This window comes from Falco punctatus, assembly GCF_963210335.1.
Source record: "Falco punctatus genome assembly, chromosome: 2".
Classification (NCBI taxonomy): domain Eukaryota; kingdom Metazoa; phylum Chordata; class Aves; order Falconiformes; family Falconidae; genus Falco; species Falco punctatus.
The window spans coordinates 113,707,427-113,724,059 of record NC_137581.1 but is presented as its reverse complement, the minus strand read 5'-3'; the positions used below and the strand labels follow the sequence as shown (position 1 = coordinate 113,724,059).

The window sequence follows — 16,633 nt, the reverse complement described above, 5'->3', positions numbered from 1 at the left end:
TGCCATCGGAGAGCTGACATCTTCTGTCCCGGCACTGCTTGCCCGAGCATTGCTGCGGAGTTCAGCACATGTTCTTCACACAGGTTGCTTGGCTTCACGGGGGCTGGGGGACCAGGCTGGCTTAAAAGAAATGGGAGGGTTGTAACCATGACTCGTTGCCAGTGTAAATTGAAAGCCTTAATAGCATATGTAAAGCCAATTACAGCACCTCAAGGTATGATACCCTCTTTACTGGCACCCTCCAGGGAGCCAGGAGACACTGTGGCAACAGGATTATGGTTTGCAGATGATATGCACGATAACTTCACCTAGACATATGCACCTGTTCCCCTCACTAAGCAGATGTTCGTGAGGCTGTTAAGAGAACATCACCCTCTTGACAGCGCAGCAGAAAATGCCGTGTAGCTCTGCCTGTTCACATCACTGCGTCCACCACCTCTGCTGCTTGACAGCCCTGCCCTGGCACACTGGAAGCCCAGCCCCTGGGGCAGACGGGATCAACTCAGCATTGGAAGGCTGAGCCCTTTGCTGGCTCTCTGCCCAGGCAAATCCCCAAGCCAGGAAAGGGAGTTTCCCCTGTGTCAGGAGGGTGAGGTTTGGCTGGCTGGGTGCCTGGGCTGTCACTCTTCTTGCAATCTCACTCATGCACCAGCAGCATTTCCATGTCGTGGCAGGCATCTTTAAACATGACCTGGCAAGCTGCACGGGGCATAGAGAGACCCACTTTGTGCTGGAGTAGGCTCACCACCAGGAGGGAAGGAGATGGCCTCCCAGGGGTTGTATTGCAGTGTTACCATCACCCTGGACCACTAACTTCAGGATATTTCCCCCCGCCCCCCCCCTTTTTTTTTTTAAATCATTTTTTCAAAATGTAAAATGAGTCTTTTGGATTAGTTTTCATATCTGATGGTCATCCCTGTGGGAGAGCAGGAGTGCAAAGCTGCCCCACAAAGCTTCCCGTGCCTTAACCAGACTGTGGGCAGAGATCTCTCCTCTGCCTGAGCAAGCAAACCCCCCTGCAGCCCGAAGGTGAAGCTGCCCCAGGGTGACCTGTGTGCCACAGTGTTTCCAACTCAGCAGTTTTCAGCCTGTGGTCTGCAAAAGCCATGAATTATTTCCATAGGATCTGCAAAAGGTAATGAAGAGGTAGGTGTGCATTTACTACGCAGGAGCCAGCGCACCTGGATGGGGAAGCATTTGGTGTTCAGAGATTGGAAAAAACTGAGAATGTCCTCTTTTAATTCTGTGGGAGGGAAACAAAACCTGCGCTTGCATCTTCCGTGGTGTGCCTCTGTTAGGAAAATAAGTCGTGTTAGTTGAGAAGTGCATTGGCAGGGGTGTCATTACCTATAACTGATACCTCTAATCTAGAGGAAACTTAGCGCACCGTGTTACAAACCTGCACAAGTGCAAGCCTAGCAAAGGGAAGACCGGTAATTCCCTGCCGGGCCCTGCTGCTCCGGCTGGTAGCAGTGGTAGAAACGATCATCTCATCAAGATTTGGGGGACTGTGCACGCGTGGGCAAACTCCTGAACTGCAGTGGCTGCCAGGGAGGGCTTGGAGGGCTGGGGTGCGTGCGTGGAATTTAAGATCTCGGTTTTGCCACTTAATCAGATTTCTTCCTCGTCACCCTCACAAAAGACGATGTCTTCCCCAGTGTTGAACAGAAGCGGGGAGAGCTGCACAGAGGCCACCCGAGAGCCCTGGATGACCTCAGGGGTCCGTGCTCTTTGTACATAGTGAGAATTGCCACGATTATGGTCTGGGAACAAGCCCTGGCTGCTTCAGTAAAATCCGTCTGTCATGTACGAGGTGCAGGTCTGTTGTTTCAAACACCGCTTAAAATTACTCCATGCTTGTCCTCCTTTTCATCTTCTGGAGGTGCCACGATGTGGGAAGAGCGCTGGGAGGAACGCTTGCATCTCAGCAGCTCTGCTCTGTGTGTACCCTGGCTTTGTCTCTATGTGTGTGTTGATACTGAGCAACCCCACCACACGCAGCATGTGTACATACTGCATTTTAATAGATATAGGGCTACTGACTTAACATACACAGTTGCTATAGTAACAGAGGTTTCCTTAGTAACGGTTGCAGAAAATAATCTAGTACCAATTAAAAATAAACTGTTTGGAAAGGGGGCTGGGGGAGAAAGGAAGCTGCTGAGAATCACCTTCCCCTTTATTGGTTCATCTCCCAGGGACTTGGAAGATTGATTAATGCTTGAAATAACCTTTCTCAACCGACGGTGAGCCAAAAAGGTGGGAGATGAGTGTGAGTGCGGTGGATAAGGCTGCTACCCTTGAGCGAAACAAAGGGGAAGGAGTGTCTTTGGGGTATGGCAGAAATACAACAGGGTGATGCTAAATCTCTCCATTAGGTTCAAGTCCCCAGGGAGGAAAAACAGGGGACTGCTTTCCTCCTTCCCTCCCTCCACTGTCTTCCTTCGGTACCAGTAACACAGCCCTTGAGTCTTTATTAGCATACTGATTAAAACCACAGGCAATCCAGGCTCCGGGATGCCTGTCTCGGATGCTGTGTTAGAGCAGAAAGCGTTACTGTGGTGGGGGTCCCTCCCTCCCATTTGAAGTTGTTTGCCTGTGCCCGTCCTCTCCCTTGGTGCCATCGCTCATCGCCTGTGCTTGCACCGACAGGCATCTGAGTCGCGGGCACCCGGGGGAAGCTGGAAGTGAAGCAGCGTGATGCGAAGCGAGGAGCCCGTGCCTCTGCGAGAGAGGGGAGACGATGTTGTTTCCCTGCAAACACAGGATGCGTGGGATGGGTTTCCAGGGTGCGGATGGGCACAGCTCCCCTGGCAGCCTTCAGTGGCTCGTGCCTGCGGTGTCACACTTCTGCTGTGCCGTTTGTGCCCAGGGCGCTCACCAGGTTTCGTTAAGAGATTTACCGGTTGTCAGCAGAATCCTTTCACCTGGCAGCGAGACGGCACGGCCCTGTCGGAGGGGAGCTGCCGTGGGGGGAGAGGCGAAGGAGGGGAGCTGGTGGCGGAGCTGCTGGGAGCAGCGGTGTGTCCAGCTGGGAGCTGCTCCTCTCCTTGGGTCTGTAGCCGGCAGGGCCGCAGGGCACGCCAAGCGCAAGTGTCACAGGAGGGCGCTTGGTGTCCTCCCCTGCAGACAGCAATGCCCTGGGTCGTGGCTTGGCGTACACGCAGCAGGGGCTTGATCTCCTGCACCTGCAGGGAGACGGGAATCGGAAACCTCTCTCCGTGCAGTGACAAGAGCGAATGACACCGCTGTGTCATCCCTGCCACTGTGTGACTGCTTAGCTACCTGCGTGGGAACCGCAGCTGTGCTTGGGAAGCCGAGGGAGGTGACGTGCCTGTGGCTTGTCCCAGGCTGTTCCATCCATGGTGGACCTGGAGCCAGATCTCCTGGTTGCTGGAGCAGAGCTTGCTCCCGACTGATCCCTTCCAGTCTGGCGCTTTCTTCTTTTCCAGTTGTGCCATTTGCTCACGTAGCTGTTGTGTCTGTGGGTTACGTGTCATCGAGACTGCTGGCATGTGACAGCAGTAGAATCTCATGTAATTCAGTCTTCCTGGAAATGGTTTTCTCTGGAACTGGTCAGCAGCTCATTGCCCTGAGGCGCAAGCAGTATGATTTCACTGTGAAAAAACCCACTGAGTTTGGGTGTAGTCTTCATGCTAGGTTTGGTGCCTTAGATCACGGTGGATTAAGAAAGGACAACTTTGAAAGGGCAAAGTTTGAAAAAAAAGCCTCTTGCTGAGGGACACGGTGGGAGGATCCAGAAGTAGAGCAGGCCTCGAAAAGAGGGAGAAGATTTTGTAGGAGAACTTCTAAATGCCTTTATCCTAAAGGTCAGTGCAAGTGAGATCCAGGCAAGAGCAGCTATGCCTGCAGCTGGGGGAGGACACTCTGGTCCTCCCCAAAACCAGACGAGTTCCTTTCTTTTCTGTGTTAATGACCCACCCCTCCTCATCCTTCTTGGTTCCTCCGTTGCAGTGACCAAGCTACAGGTGAGCAAGTCGAAGCGGAGCATCACTCTGGTGGAGAACCGGCCCATCCCCCTCAACTGCTCAGTGAAATCCCAGACCAGCCCCGACTCGCACTTTGCTGTGCTGTGGTACGTCCACAAGCCCTCTGACGCCGACGGCAAGCTCATCCTGAAGACCACCCACAGCTCAGCCTTCGAGTACGGCACCTACGCGGAGGAGGAGGGGTTGCGGGGCCGGCTGCAGTTCGAGCGCTCGGCGTCGGGGGGTCTCTTCAGCCTGACGGTCCAGCGGGCAGAGGTCCGAGACAGCGGCAGCTACTACTGCCACGTGGAGGAGTGGCTGCTCAGCCCCAACCACGCCTGGTACAAGCTGGCGGAGGAGGTGTCGGGGCGGACGGAGGTCACCGTCAAGCAGCCAGGTACCGCGTGCCGTGCCAGCCAGGTCCTCTTGTGCATGGCTCATGAGCTCGCTGAGCTTTTCTGGGGCAACAGGGAGCCTCTGGTCTCCTTTCCACTACAGATTTGTCACCCCCCTCCTTGCATCTTTATGCCTGCACATCCCCGCACAGAGGGACATTTTCCCCCTTTGATGTGACCCTCCTGCATTTAGGCTGCACTGGTGTGCCTTTCAGTGTTCCCACAGGAAGGTTGTCCATCCCCCACAACCTAGAGGGCCGCTGTATCCAGCCAGGTTTCTTTATCCTCAAGAGCATCACGTAGCAAGAGTGTCGACTAGCGACCTACTGAGAGAGAGCGGGTGTGTGCCTGCCTGGGAAAGCATTTGCATGTTTTGCACAGTTTTAATTTTACTCTGTGCCTGTATCCTGGCAGGCGTAGGGAGCCTTGTCTCTTTTCTCTCTGCCGCTGTGCACACGAGATGTGAGTAACGAGTTTAATGAGATGGGGAGCTGGCTGCCAGGAAAGGAGAAATGTGCTCTGCTGGTGGTTTCCGTGGCAGCAGACATCACTGGTAAAGGTGGGCTGATGGAGGAGCTAAAGATGGCCCCCACAAGCTGGGGACGGAGCCCTCATTTTGTACACAGTGGGGAGGCCCGGAGGCAAGCACCGTCTCAGAGAGCAGCCTGGACCCCATGTGTGCTGCTGAGGCAGAGCATCAGTACTTTACAAGGAAGCCTGCCATGTCCCTGCTTGCTCTGGGTGCTTGTTTCTGGAAGACAGAAATCCTTCAGGCAGGAGGGATGCGCCTGGATAGCAGGGCCGGACTAGGATGCCTAATGCCTGGTCTCTGTCTCTGGATTTGGCTGCTTAGACACAAGCTCTGTGGGTGGGGGTACCAGGGGGATATTGAGTACGGTCCCAGTGCGGCATTGCTTGGTCGGGCAGGAGGCACAGCAGGCCACAGCGTGCCACTGGCTGCTGGTCCCAGCTCCTTGGTTTAGTCTGCAAAGTCCCAAGATGGCTGTGGGGCAGCCAGGGAGCAGGGAGCTGTGATCTGCCCCCTTCCTTGCGTCGCCCACCTTGCTCTGGGAAGTACGGTGCCTATTGCTTGCTGCAGCGGCCGTGCCAGGGAAGTCCAGACTGTGCCCCTGAAAAGTCATGAAGGAATCAGGAAGGCACGACACGTCATTTCACATAAAAGAGCTGATTGCAGTCACCCACCCACCCCCACCCCGAGTATCAATGAAATCGTGGAGCAAAAACCAGGGACATTCCCAAGGCAGCAAAATACTGTGTGTGACTTTGCCCTCATGCCACTTCTCGTTTTGCAGTGGTGCTTCCCTGTATTCAGCTGTCCGTTCTCCGCCTTGCTTTTTCCCCTTTTCCCGCAACAGGAGGGCTTACTGGCCAGGGGGTGTGTGACTGGGCTACTGCCCTGTCCCAGGAAGAAGTTGAGGAAAGGTTGAGGTGTCACCTCCCTTAATAAGGTGTCTGTGCACTTAGGACACCCCCCCCCAGATCCTACTGGGAGATAGTGGGTTGCCAGTTCCCTGTGCTGAACGGGGCATTGTTGGTGGCTAGCCTGAAATTTTCAGAAGCCCCTAAAAAACACAAGTCTCGTTTTTCTTTCCTCCTCTCTCCCCCAGTCCCTCGGGGGTTTTTTCCTCCCTTTCCTCATTTCTTTCATCACACCCCGGGATTGTGGCCACGTGAGAAGGGCTTGTGGAGGGAGAAAGGACCATTGCAACCCTCCATCCACCTTGCATTTCTAACGGCCTTTTCTCATAGATAACCGCCTGCAGGTGAACCAGACCCACAAGAACATCACAGTGCTGGAGAACCAGTGGGTGACCTTGGAGTGCCTGGTCAGCAGCCGGACCAGCCCCTCGTCCCAGCTCTCGGTGGAGTGGTACGTCTGGCGGCCAGGTCACCCGGAGAAGGAGGTGGTGGCCCGGCTGAGCCGGCAGAGCACCCTGCGCTACGGGGACCTGGTGACGCTGGGTGACCTGCGGAGCCGGCTGCACCTGGAGAGCCCGTCCCCAGGTCTCTACCTCCTCTCCATCCAAAACGCCACCGTGCGGGACAGCGGGGCCTACAACTGCCGCGTGGAGGAGTGGCTCCTCGACCCCAGCGACCGCTGGTACAAGCGGGCAGAGGACCTTTCCGGACTCATCACCCTCACCGTCAAGCAGCCAGGTGAGGAGGAGCTCGTGCCAACAGCTTTGAGCAGCACTCTGCCCTCTTGGACCAAACACACGGGTCACCATCTGTCTGTCATTGACAGCGAGTCCAGGCAGAGGGCAGGACCGCTGTGCCGCAGACCCTGCTGATGCTTTCTCGAGTATCTTCTTGGGTGCGCCCTTGCTTTTCTGGAAGGAGCACAGAGCAAGTCCTGCAAACACAGCTAGATGGGCTTGGGCTTTGGGGGTTTGTCACCACTGCGTCTGCAAATGTATTTTTTCACAGCACTTCCAGCAGATTCAATAGGATGGGCTTCTGATTTTACTCACAATTCCATTGAGAATGAGATGGGAGAAGCTCCCTGTGCGCCCCACGTGTGTGCCCCAGGGGCAAGGTCCTTGCATAAAAAGAGGGTGGCAGAGGAGGTCGAGACCCTTGCCTGGTGTCCAGAAAGTTTTTCATGCTTCTGCTCCTTGTTGTGCAGGTGAAGAAGCAGATGCAGAACGTGCAGCTCTGAGGGTTCATCTTCAGTTGGGATGGGGGCTCAGGCTTCTTGCTGGGGCAGGAGTTGGCTGTGAGGAGCCTGCCTCTGTATGGACAAGGGGTACTTCTGGGCTTCCTGGCCACCCTCTTGCCAGTGATAGTGATTCAGGTGGATCCTGCTGCCTAACACCACTGTTTTGGCTGTTCCCAGACACAGGGAGGCAGATATCGGGGATCCAGGTGCTTCTCATTCTTTCCAGGATCTAGTGGGGAAAAAAGTGCTACAGAAGTTCAAACCAGGGAGGAAACTCCAATTTTGGAGAGTTGTGAAGAAAACGGAACAGAACATTTCAGTTGGAAGGGGCCTACAATGATCACCTAGTCCAGCTGCCTGACCACTTCAGGGTGACCAGAAGCTAAAGCACATTACTAATGGCATTGACCAATACTCTGACAGGCTTGGGGCACTGAGTGCCTCTCTAGGAAGCCTGTTCCAGTGTTTGACCACCCTCTCGGTAGAGAAGGGCTTCCTAATGCTCAGCCTCAATCTCCCCAGCACAGCTTTGAACCATTCTCTTTGAACCCGTCCTGTTGCTGGATCCCAGGGAGAAGAGATCAGCATCTCCCTCTCCACATCCCCTCCTTGGGAAGCTGTAGAGCGGTGAGGTTGCCCCCTCAGCCTCCTATTCTCCAAACTATACAAACCCCGTGTCCTTAGCTGCACCTCGTAGGACATTCCTTCCAGCCCTTTCACCGGCTTTGTTGCCCTCCTCTGGATGCATTCAAGGACCTTCTGACATTGTGGTGCCCAGAACTGCACACAGCGCTCGAGTGAGGTGCACCAATGCCGAGTACAGTGGGACAGTCACCCCTTTCAACCAGCTGGTTACGCTGTGTTTGCTGCACCCCAGGATGCAGTTTGCCCCCGGGGCTGCCGGGGCATTGCTGACTCGTACTGAGCCCATTTTATACTTGTGCCTGGTGTTACTCCATCCTAGGTGTGATCTCTAGCATTTGGACTCGTGAAATTTCATCCCATTAATCAAACCCCAGTGCCCAGTCTATCTAGATCCCTCTGCGAGGCCTCTTCTCCCTCAAGAAAGTCAGTAGTACCTCCCAGTTTGTTACCATCAGCAAACTTGCTAATGGTGTGTTCAACTCCTGCGTCCGGATCTTTGATAAATATATGGAACGAACTGGCCCTGGAATTGAACGCTGAGGGACACCGCTGGCCAGCCAGCTGTAGCCCCATTCACTTACAACCCTTTGAGCCCTGCCCTTCAGCCAGTTCTTCACCCAGCACACCGTGAACCTGCTCATCCCACAGTGGGAAGGATGCTGTGAGGGACAGTAGCAAAAGCCTTACTAAAATCCAGAAAAACTATATCCAGCACCTCCCCTTCACCTACTAGGTGAGTGACCTTATCATAGGACGATATTTAATTTAATATCCTAATTTGTTAAATGTCGCGACGGAGGGAAGACACAGTCACTCAATATGAGTGATCAGCAGACTTCGTTTATTGTCTCTTACAGTCACCTTTTATGCCTTCTTATAATTAGCTCATACATATTACAAAAGTTAAGCTCATTATTGGTTAGTTGCCTAAATACCAAGCCTGCCCCTAGTTTCTCTTCTGTAGTTATCTGTTCCCACCTGCAACATTCTTTTCCCACCAAAATCTTCCTGTTATTGTGTAACAAGGACAGCCAAAGACAGTGTATTTTGCTTTACTTCAGATAAGCTGAGAGCGATGTGCATTTTTGTCCAGCCAGCTGGACTATGTCTATGTGACCCTTTTCAGCTAGCCAGTTATCCACAGTTAAACAGGGCTTTCCCTTTGTGAACACATGTTGACAGCGCCGGATCATTGCGTTGGTCTTAAAATGCCTTTCAGTAGTACCCTCCATAATCTCCATATACCCTCCATAATCTCCATATAGTACCCTCCAGTATAATCTCCATCATTTTTCCAGGAGCTGAGGTTAGGCTAACAGGACCGTAGTTTCCTGGATCTTCCCTCCAGCCCTTCCTGTAAACTGGAACAACACTGACTAGCCTCCAGTCAGCAGGGACCTCCCCTGACTCCCAAAGCCTTTGGATGATGATCTAGAGGGATCCTGCCATAACATCCCCTAGCTCCTTCAGTATTCTGGGATGAATCCCGTCAGGCCCCATGGATTTGAGAACTTTCAGCTGACACAGCTGGTCCCTTACAATCTCAGTGTCCACAAATGGAAAGTCGCTGTTCCCACGCCCGTGATCTCCGACTCGGGGAACCGGGCAACCCCAGGTCTATCAGTATTACTAAAGACCGATGCTAAAAAAGCATTGAATGCCTCTGCTTTTTCTTCATCCCTAATAGTCAGGTGACACTCTTCAACAAGGATCATAGTCCAGTGCTTTTTTCAGACCTCTTCTTGCTATTAACATACTTTAAAAAGCCTTTCTTGTTAGCTGACACAACACTGGCCAGTTTCAGCTCTAGCTGAGCTTTGACCTTCCGTGTCTTTTCTCTGCGTGTACAAACCACAGCTTTGTAACCTTCCTGCAAAGCCTGAGATCATGCAATTTCTTTTTTCCTCTTGAGCTCCATGAGGAGCTCCCTGTTCAGCCAAGCTGCATTTCTGCCCCGCTTGCCAGACGTACAGTACAGTGGAATTGCTGCTCCTGTGCTTCTAAAAGGTGGTTCTTAACGACTGACCAGCACTTGTGGACTTTTAAGCCCTCAAAAGCAGATTCCCGTGGTACTCTGCTTTATTGTTATATTATTTATATTTATTATTTTTAACAACAGATAAGCTGCAAGGACAATTTACCTTGGAAAATACGGATTCCCTAGTTTTTGAGGTATATGACTTCAAGATTAAATGCCTGTCTTAAGGGCTGTAAGTCAAATAACAGTTACGGTCCTTATTTGCTGGGTTTTTTCCAGCATGTAAAGCAGCCACTCTGCACGCCCTGCTGTGGTGCTTTATGCATGCCCGTTCCAGCAAAGGGTAAGAGTCTGGAAAGGTTTTAGTCATCATTCCTGGCGGAGGAGACTGGTCCTGCAAAGGAGGAGCTGTCTCCGGGGACAGCACAGCCCCTATCCGCCAGGTCCTTGCTTGGGAAGGCTTGAGCAGAGACCCTCCCCGGGCAATCCCTGTTCTCTGCGTGCCTGCACGGTTAGAAGTGGCAGCTCTTCATGCAGGCTGAGAATTGCCAGCCCTGATGGAGGGGGGAATGGACAGCAGGGAAATCCCTGAGGCTCATTTTGATTTACAGAGGGATGTGGAGTGGGAAGAAGAGAGTGCGCTAATTCAAGATTATTTTTTTTTTCTAAAAGTGCTTTTTTGTTTGTTTTTCTTTCGCAGCAGCCAGTACTTCACAAAATGACTAAACTTGCTTGTGACTCATGCCTCATTAGTGAGGATCTCCTCATGTTTCAAGACTATAATCATGAGCAAAGGGGGGAAAAAAACTCTCGGCACCTTCAGACAGCAGTTCTCCTCTTTCTGCTTGACCTGCTGAGGTGGGGAAGGCTTTGTGTTGGTTTTGACAAGCCATTTCCTTCCCTTCCTCTTTTTTACCTCAGTAGTCTCCAAAATACCAGTATTTACCACCTTCCTGTTTCTGCTGGGGAGTCTTCCCAGGGAAGATGTGAGCTGAAAACACTCATCTCGCCTACAGCCTGAAGAGCTCTGGTTTTAACGGAGAAACTCCTTATGGAACCATTTTAAAAGTGTCGGGCAGGTGCTGTAATGAGAAGCCCCGTGGGGCACAGCAGCCCCGCGGCTGATGGGAGCTGGGGGACAGCAGCCCCATCCAGCAGCACCACCTGGGCTCTGGGCAGGGGAGGGCTTGCCCAGCCATCTTCACTGGAGGAGAAGGCACCTCTCTCTGGTGAGCTGTCGGCTTACCCCTCCCGCTCAGCTCCCGTGTCGGAAAGGGCTTTTTAATCTTTAAACGAAAGCTTAGATCTGGACTGATTGCGATCCCTGGAGTACGTGTTCCCTGGCAAGATGACTAAACCAAATGTTAATTGCTCTTGAAGTCAGCCTTTAATCAACTCATCTTGAGTTCTGGCCGCTGTATCTCAGTTAGATAAAAACATCTCTTTAGCCTTGCACCAAGCGCTAGAGAAAAAAACATGAGAGAGGGAGACTTCTGGAAGCATCCTTGCTGTGTCTGTGCTGAGGACATCTCCATGGAGGAACCTCTTACCTAAACAACTTCCTGAATTGCTGGAAAAAATCCTCTTCTCTTCTGTCATACTGATTTTCAAGTCCTTTGAGCACTCTCAAAAAATTAGCATGGAGTGCAATGCTCTTTGCACCAGTAGCTGGGGAGCAGCGCTACATTGCTCCTCAGCACACACACCAAACCTCAGTATTTCCTGACGTGTTCTTGTAGCATGTCTGGATGAGTCGCAGCAGCTTTCTCCTCTTGCACACACGCCCATTAGTTGGTGTGAAGGTCTGCATGGGCAGGGTGGTACAGCACGGCGCTTGCAGCCCGCTCCCGTTTGACCCTGCGCCAGGCGGGGTGCGGTGCAGTGAGGATGCTGCACCTGTGGGGTTGACCACAGAGGTGCCTGTGGGACTCAGCAGGCTGCATCAAGCCTTTGGGTTTTGCTTGGATTGCACCCAGCACCGGAGTCACGGCGGTTTGTGCCAGGGCAGGGTGGCTTTGACAATAGCATTTTGCTCAGCGCTCACCTCTCCCTGTTGTTCTCTCAGATCCCACCTTGCAGGTGGACACGGCCACTGCCAACCTCACGGTGCAGGAGAAGGAATCCTTCCCACTGGACTGCAGCATCCTGTCCCGCTCCAGCCCGGAGTCCTATTTTGCAGTGACATGGTACAACCTGCGGGCCAAAGAGGCAGGCGGCCACGTGGAGGAGGACACAGCGGAGGAGGAGGAGGAGGAGAGGGAAGCAGTGCTGAGTGTGGGCCCCGATGCCATCTTCAGCCCCGAGGCCAGTCGCTGGGAGGGCCGTCTGCGCTTCCAGAGACTCTCGGCTGTGCTGTTTCGGCTGACAGTGCTGCAGGCTGGCGGTGCCGACACGGGGAACTACTCATGCCGTGTGGAAGAGTGGCTGGCGGACCCCAACGGCGTGTGGTACCGGCTGGCAGAGGAGGAGTCGGGGATGGTCGCCGTTCACGTGCAGGATGCAGGTGAGAAGAGGCAACGACCCTCTTGCGGACATGACCCCGACATCCCCCGCATCTTTGGTTCAACCAAGATAAAAAGGTCAGGGAGCGAATGGGACTGGGTCTTGCCTGCACCTGGGCAAGTCTGTGGTGCTGGTGCTTTTCCAGTTGGCTTAATGGCTCGTAGTCCAGCTCTTGCTTGGGCTTAAGCATCCACACTGCACTTAGCTCTGTGCTGGGGCTGCCTGCCCCACAGCACTTACCGCCTGGCGCGTCTCGAGTCAGTGAGGGCAGACATTGCCCCCCACTGGGGTTTAACCCTTGCCTTTGGAAACACCCTGGAAGCTGGCTTAGCTCTGCACAAGGGTCTCATCCAAGCAGCTCTTGAAGCCATTGGATGGTTTACAGGCTCCAGAGAGAACTGGGGTCATGAGAGTTTTGTGGGTCCTTAAGGGAGGTACCCTGGGGTGCTGCCTCTTGTGTACCACCACTGAAAGGGAATCGATTCTTTGTGAGGCTCTCCGCTTCATAAGATCACATAAAATCGGCATCAGGGAGGACTCTTTCTAGCACTCGGGAAACTCTTGGGGGGGATAAAGCCAAAACATGTCCTGCAATAACTTTCTTCTGATGCTCTGTTTTCCAATATTGGTATTTTTCTCACAGCCCTAGCTCCTGCATTGACACAAAGTAATAAGCATCTGGGTTTTTTACATTTCTAAAGAAGTTTTTAGGCCCTGTGTTGCAGAGAAGCCATGAAATGTGACTGTCCTCTGTCTCTTTCCAGGCTCCACCCTGCAGTCTGTCATCTGCTCCAACGACGCCCTCTTCTACTTTGTGTTCTTCTACCCGTTCCCCATATTCGGCATCTTGATCATCACCATCCTCCTGGTGCGGTTCAAGAGCCGGAACTCCAGCAAGAACTCGGAGGGCAAGAACGGGGTCCCCTTGCTGTGGATCAAAGAGCCCCATCTCAACTACTCTCCCACTTGCCTAGAGCCGCCGGTCCTCAGCATCCACCCGGGAACCATAGACTAAAGAGGCAGAGGCACCCAGGGGGACATGCAGCGAGAGAGAGAGAGAAGCAGAGACACACCGGGAACCCTAAGGAACAGAGTGGGTTTTGTTGTTCTTGTTTCATTTGTTTCAGTGTCTGTGCTCCGACGTGGCGGCTGAGCTCTGTGGAGCACCCAGCCAGCGGGGACGGGAAGGTCCGAGGCTTCCTCCAGCACCTGTGGGAATGCACCCCCTTGCCCCGACAGACGGAGGGGAGGGTCCCTGCGCTTGCTGTACATAGCAGCTGTTCCTCTTGGATTAAGTTTGCTCCCATTAGTTGCTGTCTTTTGGGCCATTACTTTTTTGTTGTTTCTTTTTTGGTCGCTCAAGGAACTGTAAGCTTCCCCTGCCCTCCGTACAGTGAGGAGTGCCCAGGGGGCATTTGGTCCTGGGATGATCTCTTTGCAAGTAAATGTATATGTTTTCCAAAACAGACTGGTTTTCCTCCTCAGACTCAGTGCCACAGTGAAGGTCTTCTCCCAAGGTGCACTGAGCTAGCTCCTCCCTCTTCCAAAACAAAGCCAGGTCCACCTCCAGAGCGGTTAGCTGGGCTGTCAGGAGGTCCATCTTAAAGACTGGCTGTAGCCTCAGCATCTTCTTGCCTCCATCTTACTGTTCTCTCAGGAGGGAGCGGTTCACCTTTTGGGAGAGTTCCCACATCTTGGAGAGACTGAATATTCAGCGCGCTTGCGGTCAGGACAAAAGCAACTTAGCTTGTCTCCAGGAACTGAAGAGGGGAATGGAAGGAGGACACCTGAAAGCTCTGACTTCGTGGGTAGCAAAGAGGGTCCTCGTACGGTCCAGCTTACCAGAGTCGTGCTCCTCCCTGGTGTCCAGGCCACCACCTCTGCTGAGGCAGGTGCCCTCTGTGCCCCAGTCGCCTGGGGACTGGTGGCTGGATCCAGTCTCTGAAGACTTCAACATGACCAAAGTAATGACTTTAGGAAGGGGGAAAGGAGAAGCTCCACAGGCTGGGGTTCACGGCCCCTGGGTGGTTCAGCCAAGGACCCCAGCTGCAGCCATGGCACGCAGTGGGGATGTGCAATTAATCACCACATGTCACGAGTGTGCCTGCGGCTTGCACTCCCTGCTGCCGCGCGCTTGAGCAAGGCAAGGAGCCTGCACCACATCGGCACCCTCTTGAGAGAAATTTTTCCCTGCGTGTGTGCGTGCATCTGCCGCTTTTCATTTCTGGGGCTTTAGGAGGAGAAACCGTTTCTCCATCACCTCCCCCTCCTGGCAAAGTCACCTGCCCTTGTCCGAGGCAGCCACTGTGGCAGGAAATGCTGTTCTTTCTGTGAAAGATATGGCTCTCATGAACCAAACCAGGGCTCTCGCCACGTGGGGCACCTGAGCTCCCGCACCCCGTAATGCCAAGTACCCCTGCCCTGTCCTGTGGAGGAAACCGCCTCCTCCCCCATATGCCCTAAGCGTGATGTCTGGCGGAAGAAAATGTTTGCCAAAAATGGCCTTTTGTTGTCTTCCTTGATGTCTTCCTGGCACATCCAGCCATTTATTTTTCGCAGCATGGCTGAGGCCAACCAACCAGGGCAGATGGGCGCAGCCACAAGAACCACCCCTGCCTCACGGGTGAGAGGTGCCATACCCACAGCCGTTGTCCTCTTCAGGAGGGTCGGACTGCTCCTTGTGAAGAGAAGGGGACCTCAGCAGATGCTCTGTAGCACTAGTCGGTTAGACCCTGATGCCTTGATGTTTCAGAGGTGGTGAAGCCTCAGGTGTGAGATCTGCACTGCGCATCCTCTTTCCTGACTGGGAGAGGACCCGTGTGGCCACAGACCACCCTGTGCTGGGCTGTTCAAAGTCGGACACCTCTGCTCCTCCACCAGAAAGGCATTGGTTTCTTCTTCTGCTGGGAAGCCCAAATTTCACTTGTCCCTCTGCAAAGTCTGCCTCCTTGAGATGTTAACTGCTTACTGGCCCCAGCATATGTGTAATATCACACTCATATATATATATATATATATATATATATATTGAAGTATCGCACACCCGCACACTTGTCTTCCCTTTCTGGATAAGGCGTCTGCAAAGAGAGGAGTGGGATTATAAGTGAATGGAAATGAAGAACCGAGGTGCAAACAGCAGCAGCTGCAGCCAGTGAGTGATGTTTCATAAATGTAGTATCTCCTGTATATACTGCTCCCGGGCAGGAACTGCAACTCATTTCAGCTTTAAAGGAAGAAGACAAAATGAAGTCAGCAGGAGCTGTTCTTCCCCGAGAGCACTGCGCTGCACCTGAGCCATGCTCCTTCTCGCCAGCCTGCCTGCCCTGGAGCAGGGCTCTCCTGGAGGGCTGTCCGGTGGCCCCATCCCCCTGGCTGGAACAGGTCCCTTCCCAGCCCTGCGGTTCCTGCACTGAGCCCAGGTTTTCCTGGGAAGCAGCTCCCATGGCGGTCCCTGAATGTACCTTGCCGGTGACATTTCTCCATTGCTCTGGCAGTGTGTTGCCCAGTCTCAAACTTCTCTGTTTTTATAAGGCAGACTCTTCCTGTAACGAGTTTTAACACGAAGCTTTTCAAACCACTCTCTCTGCTGTAACTTTCTGTAATGAACCTGAGAAGAAAGAGAGATACCCTATCCATGCATGATGTGGAAAAATGTTTGGGATTTTTAAAAAAAAAAAAAAAAAAAAAAAAAACAACAACAACAAAAACTTTGTACTATGTTGCACTAAAACATGTTTTATACAACACACTTGAGAGCTGTAGTAAACTGTGTTGAAATTGTGAATCCTATTGCTGTTTTTTTGTCGGATCTGGGCTTTCATTATGCCTTTATGTGCACTCACTGCATAAAGGCGTGCAGAACTCCTCGTTTTAGCAGCCTCTCCCCCTCCCACCACCCCTATTCCCTGATGTATTAACTCACCTCCCACCCCGGTAGCGCATCTCCTCTCTCTTGCAGGCGTGAGCTTGCAGACATCGTGCACCCTCTGGCTTTTCATATTTCTCTCTCTCATCCCTTAATTCATCCCACAACAGAGGTGTGATGCCAGGTCTATTTATTGAATGGGATACACTGCTTTTGAAATTGCTCTGAAAGTAGTACTTTGCTGTGTCATAGTCTGGATTTGAAGAAAACACTTTTTTTTAAATAGAATTATCCATAGCGAATACTAAGCAAATCATCTTTAGTAACTTTGATGTAAGCAGAGTAATATAGTTCACTGCAGAAGTTGCTTAAGTCGATATGAAAATGCAACCTGTTACTTCTCTTTACCCACTTTTACCTTGAATAAGGGTTTGGTCAGTAGCCTAGAACTCCCACAGTAACTGAAATAGGGAAGTAGCGTGATACACTCTTACCTGTACAGCAAAACTGCTGTGAACTTGTGCAAAACGCACTGCTAATGCACCTGTAAGGTTGGGTTTGGGTTTTTTTCCACATTCG

General features: G+C 52.5%; 1 protein-coding gene across 2 annotated transcripts in view; it reads left to right on the top strand.

Moving 5' to 3' along the window:
• Positions 1-15,973, top strand: part of IGSF3 (immunoglobulin superfamily member 3) — a 100,646-nt gene extending 84,673 nt beyond the window's left edge. For both annotated transcript variants that reach the window (XM_080375193.1, XM_080375192.1), the window contains 4 exons: positions 3,976-4,386; positions 6,155-6,562; positions 11,753-12,190; positions 12,954-15,973. In XM_080375193.1, the coding sequence (XP_080231319.1) occupies positions 3,976-4,386; positions 6,155-6,562; positions 11,753-12,190; positions 12,954-13,204 (1,508 nt within the window). In that variant the 3' untranslated portion in view covers positions 13,205-15,973. The remainder of the gene's footprint in view (positions 1-3,975; positions 4,387-6,154; positions 6,563-11,752; positions 12,191-12,953) is intronic.
• The last annotated feature ends 660 nt before the right edge of the window (positions 15,974-16,633 follow it).